The 26,160-nt window shown below is 38.1% G+C and overlaps 1 protein-coding gene across 4 annotated transcripts in view; it reads left to right on the top strand.

The window, feature by feature from the left end:
- Wapl (WAPL cohesin release factor) overlaps positions 1-26,160 on the top strand; it is a 68,432-nt gene that overhangs the window by 24,094 nt on the left and 18,178 nt on the right. For all 4 annotated transcript variants that reach the window (XM_070020761.1, XM_070020760.1, XM_070020759.1 and 1 more), the window contains exons 5-9: positions 14,806-14,901; positions 16,825-16,977; positions 17,341-17,477; positions 18,537-18,648; positions 21,093-21,320. In XM_070020761.1, coding sequence (XP_069876862.1) covers positions 14,806-14,901; positions 16,825-16,977; positions 17,341-17,477; positions 18,537-18,648; positions 21,093-21,320 — 726 coding nt within the window. The remainder of the gene's footprint in view (positions 1-14,805; positions 14,902-16,824; positions 16,978-17,340; positions 17,478-18,536; positions 18,649-21,092; positions 21,321-26,160) is intronic.

Raw genomic sequence — 26,160 nt, 5'->3', positions numbered from 1 at the left:
AAAATTTTGTAGTATAATAAGTAAACCACCTCTCCTGAACACAAAGAGCCCATGATTTTCTGTTCAAAATTATACTGTGTTGTCACAAGTCTATTCTTCTTCATTCTATTAAAGTATGTTTTCCTAGTATTTTAATGGTTTCAACATTTTTTCCCCCCATTTTGCGGGGAAGGGCAGTTCTGGGGCTTGAACTCAGGGCCTTGGCTACTGTCCCTGAGCTCTTTTTGCTCAAGGTTAATACTCTACCACTTGAGCCACAGCTCCACTTTTGGCTTTTTAATGTTTAATTGAAGATGAGATCTCAGCCTCCTGAATAGCTAGGATTACAGGTGTGAGTCTCTGATAACTAGCAGTTCCAACATTTTTGAAGTTAGTTTTGTAGAATGTTCCTCATCTTGGCTTTTGATACTTCTTCATTGTCATGATTTTGGTTGAGAACACCAAAGGTGATGTGTTCTCACCATGTCATACTAGGTAGAGACACAATGTCACTTTATACCTGTACTGTTGATGTTAGTTGAATGTTAGGGAGTTTCAATCAGGTTCTTCATTTTTCCATGTCAAACATTAACATACTAGTTTTAGCACTAATTTTTTTCCCCTTTTTAAAATTTAAGATTTTTTTTTCCTTTTTGAAATAACGTCTTGCTATATACCCTGTGCTGGTCTCCTGAGTGCTAGGATTACAGATTGTATTGCTGTCCTCAGTTTTAGCTCTTTTTTTTTTTGAGCTTATCTCTAAGTGTAGTTTGAAAGGATTTCAGTTCAACTTATCAATTTATGAGTACAGTTAGCACTTGTTCTAATTTTTATTATTTATGATCGACAAATGTGATATCCTGATTTTATCTTTACTTCTACAGTTAATAGTAGGCCTTTTTAAAGGTGGATCTTGTTTTCTTCATATATGTATTTGTATTCATAGATTTCTGCTTCACTCATTGATTTCTTATTATTTATTTGATAGTTCTATTGGTCTTAAATTTATATTTTCTTAGATGTGATCAGTAGATGTCCCTTCAACTTGGCTTCTGCCATGGCCCATCATTTTACATTTCTTTACTGGTTCCAAATACACCATATATTTTGCCTGGTTATAGAGTCAGGCATTTCTCCAAGAACTCCTGTTTCAATTTAGTAGAGAATGGTATTTCATAGCAGTAATCTAGTTACCTGAATATGGATATCTCTTCCTCTCCTCCCCTTTCCCTCCCTTCCTTTCCCCTTTTGTGCCAGTCTTTGGCTCAAGGCTGGGCATTGTCCTTGAGCTTTTTTCCCTTAAGACTAACAATCAGTCTACCCATTTGAGCCACAGCTCCACTTGCTTTTCATTGGTTAGTTGGAGATAAGAGTCCTAGACTTTCCTACCTGGGCTAGCTTTGAACTATGATCTTCAGATCTTAGCCTCCTGAAAAGCTAGCATTACAGACGGGAGCCACCAGTACCTGGCTTGGGTACAGTTATTTTCGAGGTGTCATTGCTTCTACGTCCTGTGAGTACTCACAGCTAGGAAACATAAAAATAACTCTATGTTCTCATATTCACAAACATGCTTATATTCTAGTCATTCTCTGTGTACTGAGAACCATGAATTCACACTGATCCTTTTAGTTCTGGCCCTACACCATATTTTATTCTACCCTTCTCACTTTCTGCATTTTTACCTCCCTTTGCCTTCAATGAAAAATCGGGTTCATATTTTCTTCAGCGTGTTTACTTATTTGCCCAGTTCATGCACATAACCAATTTCTTGACCACACAAGTCATCTACCTTAGTGCCACTTAGCTTACCTTAATCAAGAGTTCCCCTTTGCCTCTCCTCACCTCACTGTATTTAGAAAAGTATCTCAAGAATGCCATCTGTGAGAATATTCCCTTAGCACCTCACTAGGAATGTAGAGAAGGGTGATTTAAATTGGGATTGAGGACTGCTTGGGAGAAGAAAGTAACAGAAAGGAGATGGGAGGGTTATGAAAACTGGTAAGACACATTGTTGAAATAATGATACCGGAAAGCTGTTACTTGGCAGTTGGGAAAGTAAAGATAGCATTTGAGCAATTGAATTTGTGTGTATCTGAATTTAAACTACCTATTGTTTAGTGATCATTTGGCATTTCTTGTGCTTTTGTTCATGAAATGTTGCCTTGTTTTTTTGGCTACAATTTCCTTGTAGATCATGTCATCTGCCTGCTTTGTTGTGGTTTGATTTCTACCTTTGCATTTAGTTTCCCCCTTTTCTTGCCTACCGGAAATGCATTGTTTATATAATTGGCCTGAATGACCTTAAGTACTTAGTGGGTTATAGTCTACTTGGGATGTGGGCCATCTTGTTTTGTACTCTCCAACTGATGTTGGGTCATTGAGGAAACTAATATGAGGTCAGCCTCATTTTCAGTTCTCAAATATTTCTACTGCTGTTTTCATAATTTTCTTGTAGTTTAATGCTAGGCCCATCTGGTCTGTCTTTTTAGTCTGACTCTCTAAGGAACATTTTGGACTTAAATTTTTTCTTCCCTTCTGTCATTCAATATGACACTGGATAGTTAGCTTCTGGGCGAATGGATCAAGATTTATTTTTCATTAAATCCCACTTACATATTCAATTGTATTAGAATATTGCAATTTTAAAGATTAATTTAGCTTTATATTTCATATATTCATTTTTGCTTTATAAAAGGAATTTATATAGATTGTCAACTTAAAAACAACATCTTACAACTGAAGGAGATTTTAAAGGGACTTTAAAGGACAAGTAAGACTCCCACATCTTACCCAAGAACAAATGTTCTTCCACATAGTTCTTCCTTTGCAGTTAGAACCCACGCTTGTGAAACAGCTGAGTTTTCTGTCAAATGATTTACCCATTGTCACCTTTTTTTTTTTTTTTTATGTGTATGAAGATTCATCTGCCATCTTGGAATTCATTCATCAGGAGAGTATTACAACATTCACTATATTCTATAGGACAAGAAACCTGAGACATAATGGATATAAAACTTGAATAAAAGAAACTATACAGCTGGGTGCTGGTGGCTCATGCCTGTAATCCTAGCTACTTGGGAAGCTGAAATCTGAGGATCACTATTCAAAGCCAGCCCAGGCAGGAACATTCATGAGGCTCTTATCTCCAGTTAACCATAAGAAAACTATACGTGGCACTGTGGCTCAAAGTGGTAGAGTACTAGCCTTGAGCAAAAGAACTCAGGGTCAGCACCCAGGCCTTGAGTTCAAGCCTTATGGCCAATAGGAAAAAAATTAAAAAACAAAATAAAAAACTATAGCTGGGTTTGGTAGCATAGTTAACTCTATGCAGGAGGATCAAAATTTGTGGCCAGCCCCTACAGAGTTAGCAAGATAGATACTATCTTATGATTAAAATAAAGCCAAAAGGGCTTGGGATGGAGCCCAGTGAATATAAGAGGATGGAGAATAGAAAGAGGGAGGGAATTTAAGAAATTTAAGGGTTTAAATAAAGAATGAATATATTAATAGTCTTTTAATTTTATTGTTAATGTAGATATCTTTAAAGTTTGAAAGTTAAATTTCTCGGTCCTGTAATTTCCAGAAAATGAGTCTTGAAATGTAGCTCATAGATTAATTAAGAGCCTGAGAACAGGTATACATTATCACAATATAGGAGACTAAAGATGCTAACTATAGCCTTTTTACCTAAAATTTCCCAATGCCGGAAACAGTCTTTTACTAGCCTGTTTAATTTCTTTTAATTGAAAATTGCTAAATTTGAGGAAATTTCAGCCAGCATTTTTCTGTCTCTGATCTCCCTTGAAGATTTCAGTTGTATGTGAAACCTCTAATCTGACAAGGTTTGGGTTAGTGATTTGGTGTGTAATAAAGCAACTATGGGACACCATGCCAAAGAACGTTTTAATAGGATTTTGGAGGAACTTCGAGTTTAGATGATTTTTAAATGAGCAGTGTTAGATAGGTTTAGAGCAGAGCAACACTATGTATAAACAGGTCAACATCAGATGCACTACAAGCTCTACCATGCCTCCTGTTCTCTCAGAAATGTAGAAATTCACAAAATTGTTGCAGTGTGCTATGCAAAAATCTCTCAAAGCACCAGGCCTGAGCTTTGAATCAAGACTTATCTCTGGCTTTATGACGTTAATCTTCTAATCTAGTGCAGTAGATACATTTTTATTTATTTCTATTTTATTTTGTTTTATTTTGTCGGTAGTGGGGCCTGAACTCTGGGCCTGGCTGCTGTCCCTCAGCTCTATCACTTGAGCCACAGTGCCACTTCTGGCTTTTTCTGCTTATGTGGTGCTGAGGAATTGAACCCAGGGCCCCATGCATGCAAGGCAAGCACTCATCACTGAGCCACCTTCCCAGCACAAGTAGATATATTTTTAAAGAAATGATCCTAGTGGCAGAGCTTTTCTTCTTCCTTTGTTTCCTTTTCATGAATTCAGCCAAAGGTAACATCACAGTTCAAGACATAGTCCTATATAGAAGTCAAGAAAAGGACAAACCATTTAAGGAAAAATAAAAGATACAAGGAAACTGGCTTGACAGTCCAGGTTATGGCTCTTGGTTTGAGACCTTTGAGTATGTTTCTTCAGGTACTTCTTAAAGTCTTTGACAGAATTCTAGGGATTGGCAGCATGATTTTCAAATGGCTATTGATGTTGAGTTCTACTAAAATGGCACTATGTATTATAGGGTAGAATGGACATACAGGACAAAGCCCTTTGCCATTAGGACGTTAGTAAAGATAACACCCTAGGTTGTCCACATTGCGGTGCTAGAAGGGTATGGGAAACTTCAGCATGAGTACAAATAAATGTAAGACGGGCCATTCAAGAATGAGAGTGAGAGCTCATACCAAGTCTGTACCATGGTGGCTACTCCCTTGCTATTTAAGAAAGTTGTCACCAGGTGCTGGTGGCTCACATCTGTAGCCCTAGCTACTCAGCAGGCTAAGATCTGAGGATTGTAGTTTGAAGCCAGCCGGGGCAGGAAACTCTCATCTCCAATAAACTACTCCAAAAAGCAGGAAATGGTGCTGTGTCTCAAGTGGTAGAGTGTTCACCTTGAGCAGAAGAAGCTCAGGGACAGCGTTCAATCCCAGGCCTACTTCAAGCCTCAGGTCCACCCCCCCCCCCAAAAAAAAGAAAAGAAAAAAAAGAAAGTTGTCTGATTGGAGGAAGGCAGAAATTCCTTTGTCCACATAAATATGAGGGTTATTAATTCCTTAGTAGCCTATTGATCCCTGCAGCTTTGCACCCTCAGTGGGCTTACTTCATGGATAGTGGCTGGGTTGTGTTTTGATTCTATTTTAGAAAGCCCTCCATGTGGTAAGGGCAGGAATCCAGAAACTGGGGGAGCATGAGTACAAATCCAGAGTTTCTAATAGTCTTGATTTTAGTGAGCAGAGTTTTTCGTAGTTAAGAAAGCAGTAGTCAAAGAAGGATGTGTTTATGGCACTGCATAGTTGTATCATATTCTTGTGGGTAATACTTCCTGTTAACTTTATAGCTGACTTTTCTAGACTGATGAATATCAGGACAGAGTTTTATAGTCATAGGCACCCATATTCACAACATAGTTAGCAGCTTTATTACATTTATATTGTTACAGTATTTTTACCAATTTATTCTGTTCCATTTTTTGTCATTGACACAATAATATCCTTTGTCCTAGCATTTTCTCCTTTTCAGTACAGGACCCAGTCTGGGATGAGATAGTAAACATACTTAGCTATTAATCTCACTTTAGCCTAAAACATTTCTATAGCATTTTTGTTTTGTTTTGTCTTTATTGATAATCTGGTCATCCCCTTAGAAAGAGCTCCTGGTTTTTATTTAGTTCAGTATTTTCTCACAATTGGATTCAGATAGTATGTTCTGGGACATTGCATAAGTAATGGTATGTACTTTTCAGGATAGCACTTCTGGAGGATACCAGGTTCTGTCCATGTCCATTTCTCTTCTGATAATTACTTTCTCCTATGCAACTAAAAGAGACAATAAGCCAATTCAAATTCCCTATTCTTCATTAGAGTGTGTGCTTACGTTGTTGGTATGTATGGAGTGACATTGACCAGTTCTTCAAAAAAATTTAAGCATGAGCCTGAACATCATTATTGTCTTTTTTCGTCAGTATAGTCTCATGAATCTGTTTTTATTGTCTGGCTTTATTGAGTTACAATAGATAAAAATGTATTATGTTCTAAATATACATTGTAAGCTAAGTACAGCATTAAGCTCATATATGTGTATACACATATGTAATTAGAACTCTTTAAGATCTTAACAAACTGCTAAGCATAAAGTATATTAACTATAATACTCACACTATAATTTAGATCTCTAAAACTTTTCATCATATAGCTGAAAATTTCTATCAAGATCTACCACCAGCTATTAGCAACCACCTTTCTACTCTTTGTTTCTGTGACTTGATTTGGAGATCTAGGTGTATTTTCCATGTTGTACTTAAATTATTTTAGATCTAAATTTGTCCTGATTTGGTTAGTGGATCTTCTTTAAGCTGTTTTGTCCTCACCCCATGTCTCTGCCATTCATTCTGTGAATATTTCCTTACTTGCTTGAATAATACAATATTCCAGGTTCAACTTGTTCTTGCTGGGCTCCGGCCCTGGAGTCAGGCTTATTTTCTGAAAGGTACTCATTCCCTATAGTTGGAGATGCTATTAGAGACCAAGATTTAGGCACTAGGTGTGCCTACATTGTTTCTTGGCCATGTTAGCAGCTAGAGATAGAAAACATGCATGTTGATGTGTACATATTCATATCCATATGAATATATACTCATATATGCATGTAGAGTTACGCCTGTGTCCTAGAAAGAAGTTCTGAGAGATCAATGTCAGCTCATCTCCACAGCTATTTTCTTGCCTTTTGTCCTCACAGTGAGCAAACAGCAATGTATTTATTGAAATCTCTGATAGATATAAAATAGGTACAGAACTGTTTTATTCACTTTACTAGAGCAAATAAATATTTTTAATTTTTATATTTTGCCAGTCACAGTACCACTTCTGGCCTTTTTTCTGTTTATGTGGTACTGAGGACTTGAATCCAGGGCTTCATGCAGGCTAGGCAAGCACTCTACCACTAAGCCACATTCTAAGCCCCAAGCAAATGAATCTTTTTTTGTTGTTGTTGTTGTTGTTGGTTGTGGAGCTTGAACTCTGGGGCTGGACACTGTCCCTCAGTTCTTTAGCTCAAGGCAAGTGCTCTACCACGTGAGTCGCAGCCCTACTTCTGGTTTTCTGGTGGTTAATTGGAAATAAGAGTCTCAGGGACTTTCCTGCCCGGGCTGGCTTTGAACCGAGATCCTCAGATATCAGCCCTCTGAGTAGCTTAGGATTACAGGTGTGAGCCACTGCTGTCTGGTTGGATTTTTCTTTTTCAATTATTTTTTTCCCCCGTTAGCAACTTTCTTTATTATTATTATTAAAATTTATAAAAAGATTTCAGTTTAACTTATTTATTTATTTATTTATTTATTTATTTATTTATTTATTTATTTATTTATTTATTTATGTTATGGGGCCTGAACTCTGGGCCTGGGTGCTGTCCCTCAGCTCTTAAGCTCAAGGCTAGCTTTGAGCCACAGCGCCACTTCCGACTTTTTCTGCTTAGGTGGTGCTGAGGAATCGAACCTAGGGCCTCTTGCATTCAAGGCAAGCACTCTACCACTGAGCCACCTTCCTGGCCCCAAACATGTCAGTTTATAAATACAATGCATCTAGATCATTTTCCATCATTCTCTCCAATCTATCCTAACCCCATACTTCCCCTCAAGTTAACTGGTTCCATTTTCTCATATGTACTCTGTTGTTTTCTAGCTTCTTCCACTCACTGGGAGAATAATACAAAGTATTGGATTCAACAAAACTAAAACTCTAACACAAGTAGTGGGAAAGGGACATCTTCCATCAACCAAGCCTGAAGTTGTGGGTGCCTAAAACCTCATTATCTGTATGATCCCATAGATCATACAGATCTATGGGTAGGGAGTGGAGGTTGAAAAAGTAGGCTGGGAAGCATTATTAACGAAGTTGGAGAAGTCAGCCTAGGGAGCAGTAATGGGAATGTGGTAGCCACAAGCGATTGGGGCAGGTGCTCACTTAGGCCGTGATGGGGTGGATAGCACTTGGTGCACCTGCCTGTGGCAAAAAGTTGTTCAGAACAGTGTCCCACTTCCAGCTCAATGTGTAATGCAGCAATTCAGCAACTTGAATGTGCACTTTGATTTCCTGGACATCTTGTTAAAATGCACAGTTGGATTTTGTGATTGGATTTGGTGAGGCTGGATATTTGCATGTTTAATAAGCTTACCAAGTGATGGTGAGAGTAGTGCATCCTTCCATTCTTACTGATGCAATTTTCTTGTTGAATATGTACACATTGACAGACTTCCAAAAGTCAAAACTATAAAAAGGTAAGTACATGTAAGGATTACTTCATATCTGTCTGCCCCTTGTAAAAAAGCAACTTTATTGTTTTCTTTTTTCCTTCCGTTTCTTGTTCAAAAATCCATTGGATGTTTTCTTTTTCATTAAAAGGTAACACATCTTTTACTAAAATATCAGTTGAAATCACTCAGTATGGTTCAGGTAGCTCTTCTCAGTATTTTAATAATTTAAAGAATTTGCCTTTTAAGTTGCCTTTGTATTTTTTCATTGGCTTCTGCATTTTTCCATTCTCTTACATAATTTGTTTATTATATCTCTTAATTTGTTACTTTTTGTTGTTGTTGTTGTTGTTTTTTGTCCGGTCGTGGGGCCTGAACTCTGGGCCTGGGTGCTGTCCCTCAGCTCTTTAGCTCAAGGCTAGCGCTCTACCACTTGAGCCACAGCGCCACTTCCGGCTTTTTTCCTTTTGCTTATGTGGTGCTGAGGAATCGAACCCAGGGCCTCATGCATGCAAGGCAAGCGCTCTACCACTGAGCCTCCTTCCTAGCCCTAATTTGTTACTTTTTTTTTTTTTTTTTTTTTTTTTTTTTTTTTTGTCGGTCGTGGGGCTTGAACTCTGGGCCTGGGCGCTGTCCCTCAGCTCTTCAGCTCAAGGCGAGCGCTCTACCACTTGAGCTACAGCGCCACTTCCGATTTTCTGGTGGTTTATTGGAGATAGGAGTCTCAGGGTCTCTCCTGCCCGGGCTGGCTTTGAACCGCGATCCTCAGATCTCAGCCTCCTGAGTAGCTAGGATTACAGGCGTGAGCCACCAGCGCCCGGCCCTAATTTGTTACTTTTTAAATGTTGTAAGTATATACTTTTCTCATCGCTAGTATCAGCATATTTTTGTATATTTAGTATGTCATTTATTATTTGGTTTTAATTTTAGTGAAACATGGTTAAAAATTATTTCATCTTGGGCTTTGACTCATCCTTTGTAAAAGAAATCCTAAATTAGGTTAAAATAGGTTGTTTGTTATTCTTTAGATTACTAGTCTTTGTTTAGACTTATTTTCAGATTGCTGCAGTGCCAGCACACCAGGCTTCCTCTGTGTGGCTTCCTCAGTGTAGTGGTGTCCTGGCATTTCTAGAGTGCTGAGTTGTGCAGGATGGGAGCCATCTCTAAGGGTAGGACCTATACAGTCTATATACTTCTGTTCACACATCACTGGCCAAAACAGCCATTTACTCAGACAAGTAACATTGAGATGTTTAGGGAGATAGTAAGATGGTGTTGGTTAGCTGTACATTTAAAGGAAACTTAAGGGGGAGACTAGATATTCTTTTACCTTGTATTCTCATTCAAGACTTCAGTAGTGTGTGCTTGTGTGTATTGAAGGGGGGAGGGCTAGGGATTGAACCTAAGGCTTAGGAGCACTAAGCTACACTTTTTGCCCCCAAACTTTTTTTTTCTCTCTCTCCTTTTTTGGTACTAGGGATTAAGTCCAGGCTATTGCACTTTGTCCCTTAGCTACATTCTCAGCCCCCTCATTGGCATTTTTAATCGCAAGAACTAGTTATTTTATCTGATTATAATCATGGCTTGTTCTAGTTCTTGTTCTATGACTGTTATATTATAGGGTAAGTTATATTCTCCCCAAGTGTAGAATACTGACTTTTATGTTTTATTACATAGATTTTTTAGTTTATTCCCAAATTACAGTATTTCTAGACAATAAAGTGACAATGATCTGCTCTTACAAAACTGTAGATACCAGTTGAACTTTTGATGTCACTTAATAACCGTGTAATAGTATGCATTGTTTTTCATATAGACAGGAATTGACAATTTATCGATTAAAAATAGCAATTGTCTCCTGCCTGTAATCTTCCAGTCTTGTTCTTCCCTTTAGTGTTGATGAGATTCTCCACATAGAGTCCTCTTATATATTAAAATGTCTGGTTGTACAAAAATGGTACAATGTTTAATTTATGGGATTTCTTTAATGTTTCCTAAGTAATTTAATACTCTGAATATTTAACATATGAGGTTCCTTTCTTAGTTTAGAACAATTTAAGATTATATAATTAGCTGGATGCCAGCGACTCATGCTATAAATTCTAGCTGCTCAGGAGGCTGAGGTCTGAGAATTGCAGTTCAAAGCCAGCCTGGGCAGGAAAGTCCCTGAGACTCTTAACCAGCAGAAAACTGAAAGCACCGCTGTGGCTCAAGTGGCAGAGCATTGGCCTTGAGCCAAAGAGCTGAGTGACAGTGCCCAGACCCAGAGATCAAACTCAAGGGCCAACCAAAAAAAAAAAAAAAAAAAAAAAGATTATATAATTAGCCTTAAAAGAAATTGCAAATTGCTGAATGATACTCTAGTCTTCCTACAACTTGATGATTTATTTCTCTTTCACTCTTTCTTCTCTCTCTCTTTCTCTCCCTCCCTCCCTCTCCCTCTCTCTTTCTCTCTCTATTTGTTGTGGGGATGGAATTCTGGGCCTGGGCACTGTCCTTCAGCTCTTCAGCTCAAGGCTACTAGAGCTCTACCACTTGAGCCACAGCACCACTTCTGGCCTTTTCTGTTTATGTGGTGCTGAGGAATTGAACCCAGAGCCTCATGCATGCAAGGCAAACACTCTACCACTGAGCCACCTTCCCAGCCCTCATGATTTCTTTTTCTTTTACCACCTTTTATACAAATTCTTTGGCTGGGCATTGGTGGCTCACCCCTATAATCCTAGTTTTTCAGGAGTCTGAGATTAGTGTTCAAAGCAAGACCAGACTGACAAGACAAGAGACTCTTATCTCCAGTGAAACAACAATGCCAGAAGTAGAGGTATGGTTCAAGTGGTAGAGAGAGCATCAGCCTTGAGTAAAACAAGCTAAGTGAGAACTCAGGGAACTGAGTTCATGTCCCAGTACTACCTTCCTCAAAATAAAAAATTCTTCACTATTCTAGAGAATAAGATTCAAATCCAGACGACCCCCCCCCCCCACCTTTCTCTATTTACTGCTAGGTATTAGGTAATATCCTTACGTACTGCAGTTCTTCTTTAGAATTTATTGAGTTCTACTCATTGCTGGATTACTGCTGAGAGTACATTTCTCTTTTCATGAAATCTTTGTGGATAAGGCTGGAGTTGTAATCAGCTTACTATTTTTGTCCTCAGTACATAGTCTTCTTTAAAACTCATAAATAAATTTGGTTCTGTTAAAAAATCATATGGCATAAAAATAATTAGCCAATATTGTTTCACTTTTTTAGAGCCAGCTCAGTGGAGAAATGTGTAATATTGCTATTTCTTAGCTTTTCAGGAAGGAACACTTTTTTTTTTAGACTTCTCATTTACAATTGTAATTTGGTTAGTCAATCTGTTAATAACTGTATTCGCATTGTGATTATAAAAACCAACCTTTATCCATTGTTTTTATAGAAACTGGATTATCTCATGGATAAATGCCCTATAAGTCTTTTTTTTTGGGGGGGGGGTTCTGGTAGTGGGGCCTGAACTCTGGGCCTGGATGCTGTCCCTCAGCTCTTCAGTTCAAGGCTAGCGCTCTACCACTTGAGCCACAGTGCCACTTCTGGCTTTTATCTTTTTGCTCATGTGGTGCTGAGGAATCGAACCCAGGGCCTCATGCATGCAAAGCAGGTGCTCTACCACTGAGCCACCTTCCCAGCCTGCTCTATAAGTCTTACCATTGCATGGTTCTTGTTTGGAGAACTGACTAGCAAAGAATATAGAATATTTAAGATTTCATATTTATAAAATATGTTAACATGGGTGCTAATCTTTAGAATGTAGAGAGGATTCCTAAGTGCCTTTAACTATTTTTTAGAACAAGTATTCTTACTAGTTTGCAGAGCAGGCAGATTCCACAAATTCTTTAACAAAGAATAAAATGAAGGCAAAGAATCTGGTCAATATGCTGTGTGTTTGCTTTTAGAATCAAAATAAATTAACAAGATTAAAGAAAGCCTGGTGAGGCGATCAGTGACCCAGTTTAGGTATGGTTAGGTATCTAGATGGTGAGAATAATTTTGACCTTCCATGACAAATGAATTTCTAAACCTAGTATTTGTTTGTTTGTTTGTGTTGGTTGTGGGGCCTAAACTCTGGGCCTGGGCACTGTTCTTCAGCTTAAGGCTAGCGCTCTAACACTTGAGCCACAGTACCACTTCCAGCTTTTTCTGCTTATGTGGTGCTGAGGAGTCAGACCCAGGACCTCATGAGTGTAAGGCAAAGCACTCTACCACTGAGCTACCTTTCCAGCCCTAAACCTATGTTTTAAACCTATATTATATACAGTTACTTTCGTGGAATGAAATTAGCATGTGATGTATCAGTGCTATGTGATATACACTTAGTAATGTGAAGTTCTTGTATCATTTAGGATAATGAGGAACTAGGAATTATATGTTCCTTCACTTTGTCCTTTTCTAATTCCCTCTCAGCCACACTCAGATGGTAAAGTAGAAGTATCTTCAGTATCTCTGTTCCCCTGTAGTAAGCTCCTATTCCTCTCCCCATTTCTCTCTCTTCTCCTTTCCTCTCCTCTTTCTGCTCTAGATGTAATCTCTCTGAAAAACCTCTCCCTTTGCCTCTGTTTGTCTTTTACTTCAATAAATCTTTTCCATTTGTGTCTTCCTCTTTGTCCATAGATTCATTTTTGGATAGCACTGAGACCAGGTGTTGGCCATCAATTGCATGAATGTATAAAATTGTTACTTCTAGTGAGTTATCACTTCATGCATACTTGTATATATAGATGTTTGACCAATTGGGAGTAGATTTTTTCTACGTGTTTTTTTGTTGTTGTTTTTTGGGTCCGGTCATGGGGCCTGAACTCTGGGCCTGGGCACTGTCCCTCAGCTCTTCAGCTCAAGGCTTGCGCTCTACCACTTGAGCCACAGCGCCACTTCCGGCTTTTCTCTTTTTGATTATGTGGTGCTGAGGGATCAAACCCAGGGCCTCGAGCATGCAAGGCAAGCGCTCTACCACTGAGCCACCTTCCCAGCCCCGTGTTTTCTATATTTGTGTGTGTGTATGTGTGTGTGTATACACTACTGAATATAGTCTTATAAACAAAAATTTCTGATTGTATCAGATATTTAATTAAAGTTTAAAGGATAGAATTTAAGATCACTTTTTTGGGGGGGGGGTCAGTTGTGGGGCTTGAACTCAGGGCCTAGATGCTGTCCCTGATCTTTTTTGCTCGAGACTAGTACTCTTTGAGTCACAGCTCCACTTTCTACTTTTTGGTGGTTAATTGGAGATAAGGGTCTTATGGACTTTACCTGCTGGAGCTGGTTTGAACAGTGATCCTCAGATCTCAGCCTCCTGAGTAGCTAGGATTACAGGCATGAGCCACCAGTTCCCATCTTAACATCACTTTTATCAGAGGTAGATGAGATGCTATTAGTTTTCTATGTTGTAAGCTTTCCTCTCAAAGTAAGAGTTTTTATTTCTTTTATACATATTTATTCCTGTGGATATGATTTTGTAGGCTCATAGTTGTTTATTCTAAATTCTGAAATTCAGTGTCAAGGATTTTTTTTTTTATAAGTTGAAGTAAATTGGCAGCACAGTAACTGGAATTAATGCAAGGAAATTTACATCCATATCCCACTTTAGTGTGAGCATTTATATTTATACATTTTGCTGTAGAATTCATAAATGTTATTACATCGTATTCCTTTAGACTCTATTATGTTTTATAAGGTATATAAACCATATTTACTTTTATGAAAGTGGAAAACTTTTGAATGATGCACACATCTGGCCCCAGTGGTTTTATTTACATGAGTGTGGATCTGTGTTGCCTCTTATAACTGCCTGATTACTATTGTTGGAAAACTGGATTATGAAGGAGTAGAGTGAGGAATAACACCGGGCACCGGTAGCTCATGCCTGTAATCCTAGCTACTGAGGAGGCTGAGCTGAGGATCACAGTTCAAAGCCAGCCTGGGCAGAAAAGTCCTTGAGACTCTTGTCTCCAGTTAACCACCAGAAAACCAGAAGTGGTGCTGTGACTCAAGTGGTAGAGCGCTCGCCTTGAGCTGAAGAGCACAGGGATAGTGCTATGCCCAAGCCCAGACTTCAAGCCCCATGAACAATCACCCCACCCCACCCCCACCCCCACCCCCCGCCGCCAAAAAAACAAGGAATAACGTTTTGCTAGAGAATACGTTGAATTAATCACTAAGTGCAGATCTAGCAAAGTAGTAATTGCTAGTTTTGTGGCCAAGTATTAGTGATCATGTCTGCCATGGATGTGGGAATAGCTCTCCTTTCTGTCTATGATGTGTGTTGCATTTAAATTATTCTTTATTGCTTTTATTAAGTGAGACACTTTCATAAAGAATACAAAGTAAGGTGAAAGTGGTTTACCATTTTCTTATTTCTCTAGTCACCTACAAAAGCTGTATATAATGCCAGGCATTGGAATCATCCAGACTCAGAAGAAATACCTGGACCACCAGTAGTAAAACCTCAGAGTGTCACAGTAAGTAAAGAATATATTTCTATGTTTTCATTAAAGTTTTAATTTAGTTAAGCAGTTTTTTTTTTCATTTTGGGGATGGGGCTTGAACTTAGGGGCTGGGTGCTGTCCCTTAGCATTTTTGCTCAAGATTAGCACTCTCCCACTTGAGCCACAGCTCCACTTTTTGACTAAGTGTACGTGCATGTCTATGTGTGTGTTGGTTAATTGGAGGTAAGCATGGACTTCTTTCCAGGCTAGCTTTGAACCATGATCCTGAGATCTTAACCTAGTAAGTAGTTAGGATTACAGGCATGAGTGACTGGCACCTGGCAACAGTTACTATCCTATCATTTGTGACTTTTGTTTTTGATGCCTGTCCTGGGGCTTGAATTCAGAGCCTGGGTTCTGTCCCTGAGCCACAGCTCTACGTCTGGCTTTTTTGGTACTTTAGAGCAGTTAAGAGTCACAGACTTGGGCTGGGAAAGGTGGCTGGGTGGTAGAATGCTTGCCTTGTATGCATAAGGCCCTGGGTTCAATTCCTTAGCACCACATAAGCAGAAAAGGCCAGAAGTTGTGCTGTGACTCAAGTGGTAGAGCACTAGCCTTGAGCTGAAGAGCTGAGAGACAGTGCCCAGGCCCAGAGTTCAGGCCCCACAACCGACCCAAAAAAAAAAAAAAAAAAGTCACAGACTTTCCTTCTCAGGCTGGCTTTGAACCACAATTCTTAGATCTTTAGCCTCCTAAGTAGCTAAGATTACATGTGTGAGCCACTGGTACATGGCTCTGACTTTTCTATTTACAGTTTACTTTTTTATATTTACTCATTGAAGCTCAGTTTAATAAACTGGAAAAGTGAGTATTGTGATAAGGATAGAACTTCTTGTGTCTACAAGGTAATAATTGAAAGCCTTAAAAATTAAAGGCTTTTTGTAGGAGTATTCTTAAGTTTCAGGCCAACCTGGGCTATCTAGTAAGACCCTGTCTCCAAAAGCTAAAAACCACCCAGGTGCCAGTGACCTACCTCTGTAATCCTAGCTGCTCAGGAGGTTGAGACCTTGGAGGTTCAAGGTTCAAAGCTATTCCAGGCAGACAACTCAGATTCTATCCAATAAGCTAGCAAAAATGGGGACTAGAGTATTGGCTCAAGTGATAAGCCAATCTAAGGTCTGAGTTCAGGTCCTTGTACTGAAAACAAACCAACACCAAAAACCTGTAACTTTTTTTTTTTCCAAGTTGTTTTCTTCAGACAGTTTGGTAGTGTTATAGGTTAAAACTGTTAGGTTAACAGCACAGCCATAGTCATCTGAGCTGTGAAAGGAATGAGTATTTTATCACAACAATAAAAAGAGGGTATAAGTTGTTTTTCCAAAATAAAAAATATTTATTTATTTTGTGGTCCTGGGGATTAGACCTAGAGACTCATCTATATAAGGTGAGCAGGAATAGAGTTATTTCTAAAACAGAATGTATAGGTTCATATCTTAAATTGATAATAAAACTATGTAATTGTATTCCAATCTGATACATTACCTGCTCTTGTTAATGCGGCTTGTTTCTATTCTAAACTACTTCTCTTAAGTTCTTAAGATTTCTTTCTTTATTGTAGTTTTTTATCTTATCTCTAGCTGCTTATCAATTCTATTTTTATGCATGCAATTGTGGTTCTTTATTCTTTTAATGGTCCTGGAGTTAAATAACAACTTATATGAAATATTAAGGCTTTTTAAAAGACACATGTAATTCCTGAGTGGTTCTTTTGTGTATGAAACATACAAATCTTGTTCTGTAGTGCATGAAATTGGAAGTATTTATTAGGACCTTTTAATACCCCCCCCCCTTTTTTTTTTCCTTAAGAAAACTTTTTAAAAGGTAGTTTTCCAGGTAGATGAGATGTTACTTTTAAAAGTACATTTAGAGCAACTAATTTAATACCTTTATTAATAGGTGAGGCTGTCTTCAAAGGAACCAAATCAAAAAGATGATGGAGTTTTTAAGGCTCCTGCACCACCACTCAAAGTGATAAAAACTGTGACACTTCCTACTCAGCCCTACCAAGATATAGTTACTGCCCTGAAATGCAGAAAAGAAGACAAAGAAGTAAGCAGCCATATAGTTTTACTGCATGTGGATAGATTTTTTTTTTCATTTGAGAGTAATTTTTTTTTTATTGTGAAAATACTGTACAGAGGGGTTACAATTACATGGGCAAGATAATGGTGGATAGATTTTTACATGTAACATTTAGCTTTGTAATGTCTTGAACAACTATTGCTACACTGAAAGACACAGTTTTGAACCACAAACTTAAATTGTCCTACCAGTATCATTGTTTTAAAAGTATTTTTGTTACCATCTACTGAACTACGGCATGTTTTTATATATATAGAGAGAGAATGGATGTAGGTTTAAATATGCTAGTTCATTAGTTACAAAAGAAGTGAACTTATTTTTTCTTGGCAGTTATATACTGTTGTTCAGCACGTGAAGCACTTCAATGATGTGGTGGAATTTGGTGAAAATCAAGAGTTCACGGATGACATTGAGTATTTGCTAAGTGGCTTAAAGAGCACTCAGCCTCTAAACACACGTTGCCTTAGGTAAGGCCTTCTTATATTTTATAATTATGTGTATGTGTGTCATTAAATGTTTTCAATTGAAAAAATCATTATTAAAAAACCTAGATACTTTTGATTTTCCAGTAGTCAGCCAGTAATAGGTTAGAATGTGATCAGGATTAGATTTTATAGAGTAGAGGGAAAGTGGGCAATTGTTGCCCTTTTTTCTGTTTTAACTATATAGTATAGTTGTCAGTTTCCAGATACTTAAAAGAAGAAAAAGTTTCTACCATAATCTAAGGGTTTTTTTTGGGTCCGGTCTGAACTCCTTCAGTTCTTCAGCTCAAGGCTAGCGTTCTACCACTTGAGCCACAGCCCCACTTTCAGCTTTTTTCTTTTTGCTTATGTGGTGCTGAGGAAACGAACCCAGGGCCTCATGCATGCAAGGCAAGCGCTCTACCATTGAGCCACCTTCCCAGCCCAGGTTTTTGTTTTTTGTTTTTGCCACTCATCTAAAAATGTCAAAGAATGAGTGATAGATTAAGCATTTTGTGAAGTGGATCATCTTTTTTTTTTTTTTTTTTTTTTTGTTGGTTGTGGGGCTTGAACTCTGGGCCTGGGCGCTGTCCCTCAGCTCTTCAGCTCAAGGCGAGCACTCTACCACTTGAGCTACAGCGCCACTTCCGGTTTTCTGGTGGTTTATTGGAGATAGGAGTCTCACGGTCTTTCCTGCCCGGGCTGGCTTTGAACCACAATCCTCAGATCTCAGCCTCCTGAGTAGCTAGGATTACAGGCGTGAGCCACCAGCGCCCGGCTAAGTGGATCATCTTTTATGTATGATAGAGGAGTGAAAATCTTGACTTGGACGTATTATCCAGTCCAATCAAATATAATTATTTACAGTTTTTATATAACAAAGTATTATGAAAGGTAGCTAGGACTTCTATGGTTTTAGTGATAGTAGTAATAAAAGAATGCAATTAAAAATCATATTAGTTTTTGTAAAAACAATCTACTCAATCACACAATAGGCACCAGTGTTATGTTTAGTTAATGTTTTAGCTATTTTTAGTTCTCCTAACATAATCTCTTGTCTCCTAGTGTTATTAGCTTGGCTACTAAATGTGCCATGCCCAGTTTTCGAATGCACCTGAGAGCACATGGAATGGTTGCAATGGTCTTTAAAACCTTGGATGATTCACAGCACCATCAGGTATTTCTCAGTTTATGAGGCTGAAAAATATTATTGGAAAAAATTGTCTATTTGACTATCAAAAATACCTTCATTGAGCCCAGATGCTGATATTATTAGCATACCTGTTATCTTAGCTACCCAAGAAACTAAGGAAAGACTAAGGTTCAAAGCCAGCCGGGACAACAAAGTCTAGTTTATTTCCAGTTAACGAGAAAAGAAAAACTGGATTGGAGTTATGGCCCAAGTGGTAGAAAGCCAGCTGTGTGCAAGCAAGTTAAGATCTAGAGCATGAAGGCCATAAGTTTAAGACACAGTTTGGACTCAAAACAAAAACAAAAGTACTCCATTGAATATTCATGTAAATTTATCCCTAATGATACATTGAGTTTATTTACTGACTATATAGATTAATAATGCCATAATAATTATACATTGAGTATATTTACTGACTATATAGATTAATAATGCCATAATAATTACACATTAAGTTTATTTACTGACTATATAGATTAATAATGCCATAAGTGTTTGTTTCTTAAAATTACTTAATTTCTCATATTTTAAATTTTGAATTTATATGACCAGAATCTTGCTCATTTACCATAGCTAACATACTATGCTGAATATTTAATTCTGTAACTATGATTTTTTTCTATTCAGAAAATACTAAGTTTCTAGTGACTACTGGGCAGGTTGCTTGCCATTTGAGGTACACCCCCAGGTCAACCCCTAACTTATAAAATTTAAAAAAAATTGCTATTAAGGAGTTATACAAAGAGATTACCATTCCATAAGTCAAATAATGCCACTTCTAACCTTCCAACATTTGGTCCAGTGTTGATGGAAGGTAGCTACTTAAGAAAAGGAATAAATTGTTTTACTTTTATTGCTCTTGAAAATTTTTCTCAATAATGTAATAAAAATTTGCTCTAATTTTGTCAAAAGTTAGAAATGATAATCTTTAGCTGGGCATCTGCAGCTTACACTTATAATCCTAGCAACTCAGGAGGCTGAGTTCATAATCTCCATTGCTAACCATTATTGATTGTGATGTTTTGAGATGGCCTTCCTTAATTATATTTTTATTCAAAGAGATTAGGTTGGGGCTGGGAAAATGGCTCAGTGGTTGAGTGCTTGCCTTGCATGCCTGAGGCCCTGGATTCGGTTCCTCAGCACCACATAAGCAAAAAGAAAAAAAAAAAAAAAAAAGAGAGATTAGGTTGCACATACAGGTCAATCTGTATTTGAGTGACACAGAATTAATTTTTATTTGTCATTTGTGGGGCCTGAACTCTGGGCCTGGGCGCTGTTCCTCAGTTCTTCACCTCAAGGATAGCACTGTACCACTTGAGAGCCACAGTACCACTTCTGGCCTTTTCTGCTTATGTAGTGCTTAGGAATCTAAACCAGGGCCTCATGCATGCAAGGCAAACATTCTACCACTGAGCCACCTTCCCGGCTCCAATACGGGCTCTTTTAAAACCAAAAATATTGTACTTAGTCCAAGTGAGCATACTTCTGTTAACAGATTGTATAGCAGGTACAGAATAATGAGGGAGAATTGATGAGAGCTGTAAGTGATTTTTTTTGTTATACAATTAAAAGTAGATTAATGTATTAGTATTTTTGCAAATTTTTTAATGTGATTAAGTGATTCCATAATTTCACAAATTTCACAGTAATGTGGGATAATGATGCTTAGAAGTCACAAATAGGTTCTAACCTTCATGGGGCAAATTGTCCATCATGGTCTATAAATTTTATGAGTTCTATGGGCTTTGACAGTACAGTTATTTCTTCCACATTGGGTGATACGTACATTCCTTTCCTTTTGCATAGTGTCAGCTGTGCTCTCTTTCCCACTCATTCCCTCCGTCCCATTGCTGCCATTGAGTTGCTAACTTTGTTTTGATCAATGTCCAGTGCAGCTGATGGGTCCCACTGTTGTATGTTTTCCCGTTTCCCTCTAGTTCTGTGTCCTCCTCCTAGTTTCCCTCCGATGTGCTCATATTATATTACTATTTTTGTTAACTGTTATTTTAACTCTTCATGATCTTTATGTGGTGGTCTAATTTCCAAAAATTTGTCTTATAAATAGTTAACAATCACATGACTAAATGACTGCATTTTCTCTACTTTGGTAGATTTAAATTTTAAATCTTTAGTTAATTATCTGTATATTCTGAAATACAGAATGTCTCAAACTAGACTATCTCAAACCCAAGTCACTTCTTGATATCTAAGGCTGAATGATATAGTATCCTTGTTAGAATATAGATACTATGTAAATAGCCCATCCAGAGGGCTGGTATTACAACTCCATTCCTGGCTTGAATCAAGCATATTCATGGTCTCCAACAAAATTAGCAAAGTAAGTTTTAGGCCTTTTGACTTGTAGACAAATGTTGATACAGTCTTATTTGATATTGTCAGTAATTGCCTATACTTTTGTTTTGTTGAAGAATCTGTCCCTCTGTACAGCTGCCCTGATGTACATATTGAGTAGAGATCGTTTGAACATGGATCTTGATCGAGCTAGCCTAGATCTAATGATTCGACTTTTGGAACTGGAACAGGATGCTTCCTCAGCTAAGCTACTAAATGAAAAAGACATGAACAAAATTAAAGAAAAAATTCGAAGACTCTGTGAAACTGTGCACAACAAGCATCTTGATCTAGAAAATATAACGGTAAGCCATTGACTTCCATTATAAAGTGAAAATTTATTTCAGAAAGTCTGTTTAGTCACGGTGCTTCTGTGGCTTAGGGAAAACAATTTATTTAATCTTTCCAGTCCTTGTTTTACAAATTGGAAATTTTCTCTAGTTTAGTTGTGAATTATTCATTCATTTCACTAAACTAGTTCATCTGTCCTCAGGCTTCTTTGGGGATCAGGTATATTTTTATAGCAAATGATGCAGGTCTTCAAATAATAGGGAAAAAATAATAAATAATAAAATATAAATAACAAATAATAGGGAAAACGTTTTATATTTGAAAACCAGATTGATAGCAATCTTATTTTTTAAAAACCACAAGTCAATTTATATTGGCCTGATTGAATTATCATTTATTCTATAAATGGCAGAGTCAGAATCAAGCAAAAGCATAGGACAGCCTACTTGAACATGGGGAGTTGTGTTGAGCTTAAGCTTAAGCTGTAAATTTCTGCCTAGTCCTTTTCTCTTGATTTATCTTCCCTTTCTGAGTCTTTCTTCCTTTCTTTCTTCTCTCCTCCTTGTACATTTAGACTGTTAGCAACTTGAATTCTTACTTACTTGTAGATTTCAAGAATTTCAACTTTAGAGGATTTGAAAGGGCCTTTTGCAATGAATAGTAATTTGCTTATCCCTGGCTTTATTCCGATTAATTAAATTAATGCCCAGACGAAGATTCCTAGGCATTTGTTGTTCTCTCAGGCAATGCCCCTCACAATAGAGTCATGGCCAGTATCTATTCGGGGGGGGGGGGGGGGGAGGCCGGGGGATCAGTTGTGGGCCTGAACTCTGGGCCTGGGCGCTATCTCTCAGCTCTTCAGTTCAAGGATAGCACTCTACCACTTGAGCCACAGTGCTACTTCCGGCTTTTTCTGCTTTTGTGGTGCCGAAGAATTGAACCCAGGGCCTCATACATGCAAGGCAAGCACTCTACCACTGAGCCACCTTCACAGCCCCCCAATATCTATGCTTAAGCTCAACACAACTCCCCATGTTCAAGTAGGCTGTCCTGTGCTTTTGCTTGATTCTGACTCTGCCATTTGTAGAATAAATGCTAATTCAATCAGGCCAATATAAATTGACTTGTGGTTTTTAAAAAATAAGATTGCTATCAATCTGGTTTTCAAATATAAAACATTTTCCCCTATTATTTGTTATTTAGTATTTTATTATTATTTTTTTCCTATTATTTGAAGACCTGCATCATTTGCTATAAAAATGTAGAGGGGCTAGGAAAGTGGCTCAGTGGTAGAGCGCTTGCCTTGCCATGCATGAGGCCCTGGGTTTGATTGCTCAGCACCACATAAGCAAAAAGAAAAAAGCCAGAAGTGGCGCTGTGGCTCAAGTGGTAGAGCGCTAGCCTTGAGCTGAAGAGCTGAGGGACAGCGCCCAGGCCCAGAGTTCAGGTCCCACGACCAGACCCCCCCCCCCAAATGTAGAAAACAGGATTGGAGATGTGGTTCAGTTGGTAGAGCACTAGCCACTGTGCAGAACTGTCAGGTACTGAGTTTGAGTCCCAGTCTCAGACCCAAAAAAAAGATAAACAAATACACACAAATGACTGTACTAGTCGTATACAAGTGGGGGCTATTTTATTAAGGGAGAATTGGTAATAAATGGTGGCTAAAAAGTAGAGGGTGGGAGTGAAAACAAGGTGCCTTTAAAAGAGGTAAGGGCAGAGTGTGGGTGGTGCTTTGTACTTATTAGAACTGGGGAGGGCTGGGAATGTGGCTTAGTGGTAGAGTGCCTGCCTAGCATGCATGAAGCCCTGGGTTCCATTCCTCAGTACCACATAAACAGAAAAAGCCAGAAGTGCTGCTGTGACTCAGGTGCTAGGCTTGAGCAAAAAAAGCTCAGGGATAGAATCCAAACCCTGAGTTTAAGCTCCAGGACTGGCAAAAACAAAGCAAAACAACAAAAATATACTGGGGAAATGGCTGTTGTACTCAGATGGAAGTTCCTCCATGTCACCATTAACCATCTGTATTTTCCCTTTTAAGTTTAAGCTGGGTGTGGTGGAACACACCTGTTTTCCTAGGTATTCATGTGCCTGAGATTAGGAGGATCATGGTTTGAGGCCAGTCTCAGTGAAGAAGTGTGTGAGATTCCCATCTCAACTGATAAAAAGCTGGGTGTGGTGGTACACACCTGCCATCCCTGGTACAAAAACAGATTGTGGTAAATACTCATCTGGACAAAAAAGAGACCCCATTCAAGAAGTAGTAACAAAAATGGCCAGAGATATGGCTCAAGTGGTAGAGTCCTTGTCTCATAAGCACAAGGCTATGAGTTCAAATCCCAGTACTGACTGCAAAAGTCTTACTAGCAATTTTTATTTATTCTAATATTTTCACTACTAATTTTTAACGCCATAAGAGGTATGTTTGAGCTATAATTTTTGTTTTCTGCATAATTGAATATACCTCTGCCTTGTTTTTATATTGTTTTAACATTTAGGATCATTTGAGGTATTTACTATTAAATAAAAGGATACATTTATTGGATGAACTTGCCCCATGTTTGTTAAATTTACTAGATTACCAATTTAAAAACAATCCTACAGCATGGTTTTAACCTACAGGATAGTGACTAATTTTGGATGTCTCTTCCTCCTTCTAATGCTAACTTCCCCTCTTCCCCCCTTCATACGTTAGTTACAGGTTTGTTTAAAACTGTTAGATTTGTATAGTGAATTCAGTCAGTTGTTTTTTGTTTTCAAAGAATCTCTTCCCCCCATATTCGTTTTGTTTGTTATATTATTAGCTTAACTTCTCCCTTGAAGTACATTGGGATTGCTGATGTATAACAGAAAGATAAATTTAAATAGTAAAATTATATTTTCAGATATAATCTAAATGTGAGTTACAGACATATTCTGATTAGTGATATGGCTGTGGAGAATATTGAAATTTTAAGATATTCATTTATAATGTAGAATCCCTTTTGTGCCATTAGAAACAAACATTAAAGCTCTTCTTTGACTGTACTAGTAAATTAATCTTTAATTTACTTAATCTTTTCTCCTAAACAAGCAGTGCTTCCACTTCACTGCTTTGCCTCATGATCTATCTGAAACAACTTTTTCAGTAAACTTCTCTTAGAGCCAGGTATCTGTAGCTCATGCTCATAAACCTATTTAGTCGGGTAGCTGAGATCTGAAGGTTGAGGTTCAGTCTAGGCAGAAGAGTCTGGGAGACTCCATCTCCAATTAACTAGCGAAATACAGGAGTAGAGGTATGGCTCAATTGGTGGAATGCCAGTCATAAGCAAGAAACCTGTGCGAGTTCGGGCTCGAATAACAATAACAGCAAAAGAAATGAAATGGGAAGCCTTCTCTTTGTGGGACCTAGAATGAGAAACGAGCACACTTGAATATGTTTTCTAGTACCTTGGACAAAACTTTTTTTTTTTAATCTTCTAGGCTCTCTTCTAAATTTGTAATACTAATATATTCACGAGTAAGATCTGTTGTTTGTGTTTTTAAATATCTAATTTATATTCAGTTCTAATTATAATATATGCCAGGATGTAAATTTACATCTTGAAAGACAGAAGCTCTGGGAAGATAACCACTTCTTTTCAGCCTTTGCTAATTAAAACATTTCTTCTGTTATGCTAAAGTTTCTTGTATCAAGAACCAGATTGCTCTTTATTGGGAAGTGGCTTTATGCTTTAAAAAAAAGGCAAACAATAGTTAAAAGTCAAATAAAGGGCTAAATGTGGTTCTTACCTGTGTTCTCTCTAGCAGTAGGCCTGAAGCATTTTGTATGTGGTGACCACAGGGAGCTCCCAGGCTGCTAACCCTGAAAAGCAGTGTTCAGATGTTTCTGTAACACTTAAGTGGATAGAGTATTTGTGTTTAGTATAAATGAGAAAAATGCACAGAACTTCAAGACAAGGAGCCATTCAGGAAAATAAGGTTGTGATGGAAGAGGGGATTCAAAGTAGAAGAAATAAGCCACTGGTGGCTCACACTTGCCTGTGACCCTAGCTGCTCAGGAGGCTGAGATCTGAGGATTACAGTTTCAAAGCCACTCTGAGCAGGAAAGGCTCATCTCCAGTTAACCACTAGAAAACCAGAAGTGAAGCTGTAGCTCAAAGTGGTAGATCACTAGGCTTGAGTGGAAAAAAAGCTCATGGACACAATGCCCAGGTACAGAGTTCAAGCCCCATCACTGATCTCCCCCTATTCTCCCCAAAAATGTAGAAGTAAGATTAGTAGGAAATTGTTCAAGTTTACTATGGTAGAAAAATACAGACATACAAACTTTAAGCCGTTAAGTATCTCAGGCTGTTTAAAGTGATCTTTTAATTTCTGATTTTTTTTGTTGTTGTTGGTCCTCAGTACCCGGACACTTTCCCTGAACTTTTCTTTTTTTCTTTCTTTCTTTCTTTTTTTTTTTTTTGTCAGTCGTGGGGCTTGAACTCTGGGCCTGGGCACTGTTCCTGTGCTCTTCAGCTCAAGGCGAGCACTCTACGGCTTGGGCCACAGCCCCACTTCCTCCCTGAGCTTTTCAACTCAAGCCTAGCCCTTGTACCTAAAGTGATAACCTTTGCTTTTGAACATTAAGGGCAACTGCTATTCCAGTTCTTTTTTTTCCTAAGAGTGTTACTTGTTAACATCTTTTCTGGTAAGTTAGTCTGGTATTTTGATTTACACTTAAAATATATATATATATATCCTTTGATTCAACAATCCACACACATGAGCCTCTACACCAGCAGTACCAGTGCATGTTGGAATGGCAAAAATAGACTACTTTTAACAAGTCTTTTTTCTATGTAAATAAGCATGTGGTTAAAAACATTTCTT

Source organism: Dipodomys merriami, unplaced genomic scaffold (assembly GCF_024711535.1).
Source record: "Dipodomys merriami isolate MVZ:Mamm:240054 unplaced genomic scaffold, mDipMer1.0.p SCAF_14, whole genome shotgun sequence".
In the NCBI taxonomy this organism is placed as follows: domain Eukaryota; kingdom Metazoa; phylum Chordata; class Mammalia; order Rodentia; family Heteromyidae; genus Dipodomys; species Dipodomys merriami.
Note: the sequence above shows the minus strand (reverse complement) of the source record. Positions and strands in the feature narration are given on the sequence as shown.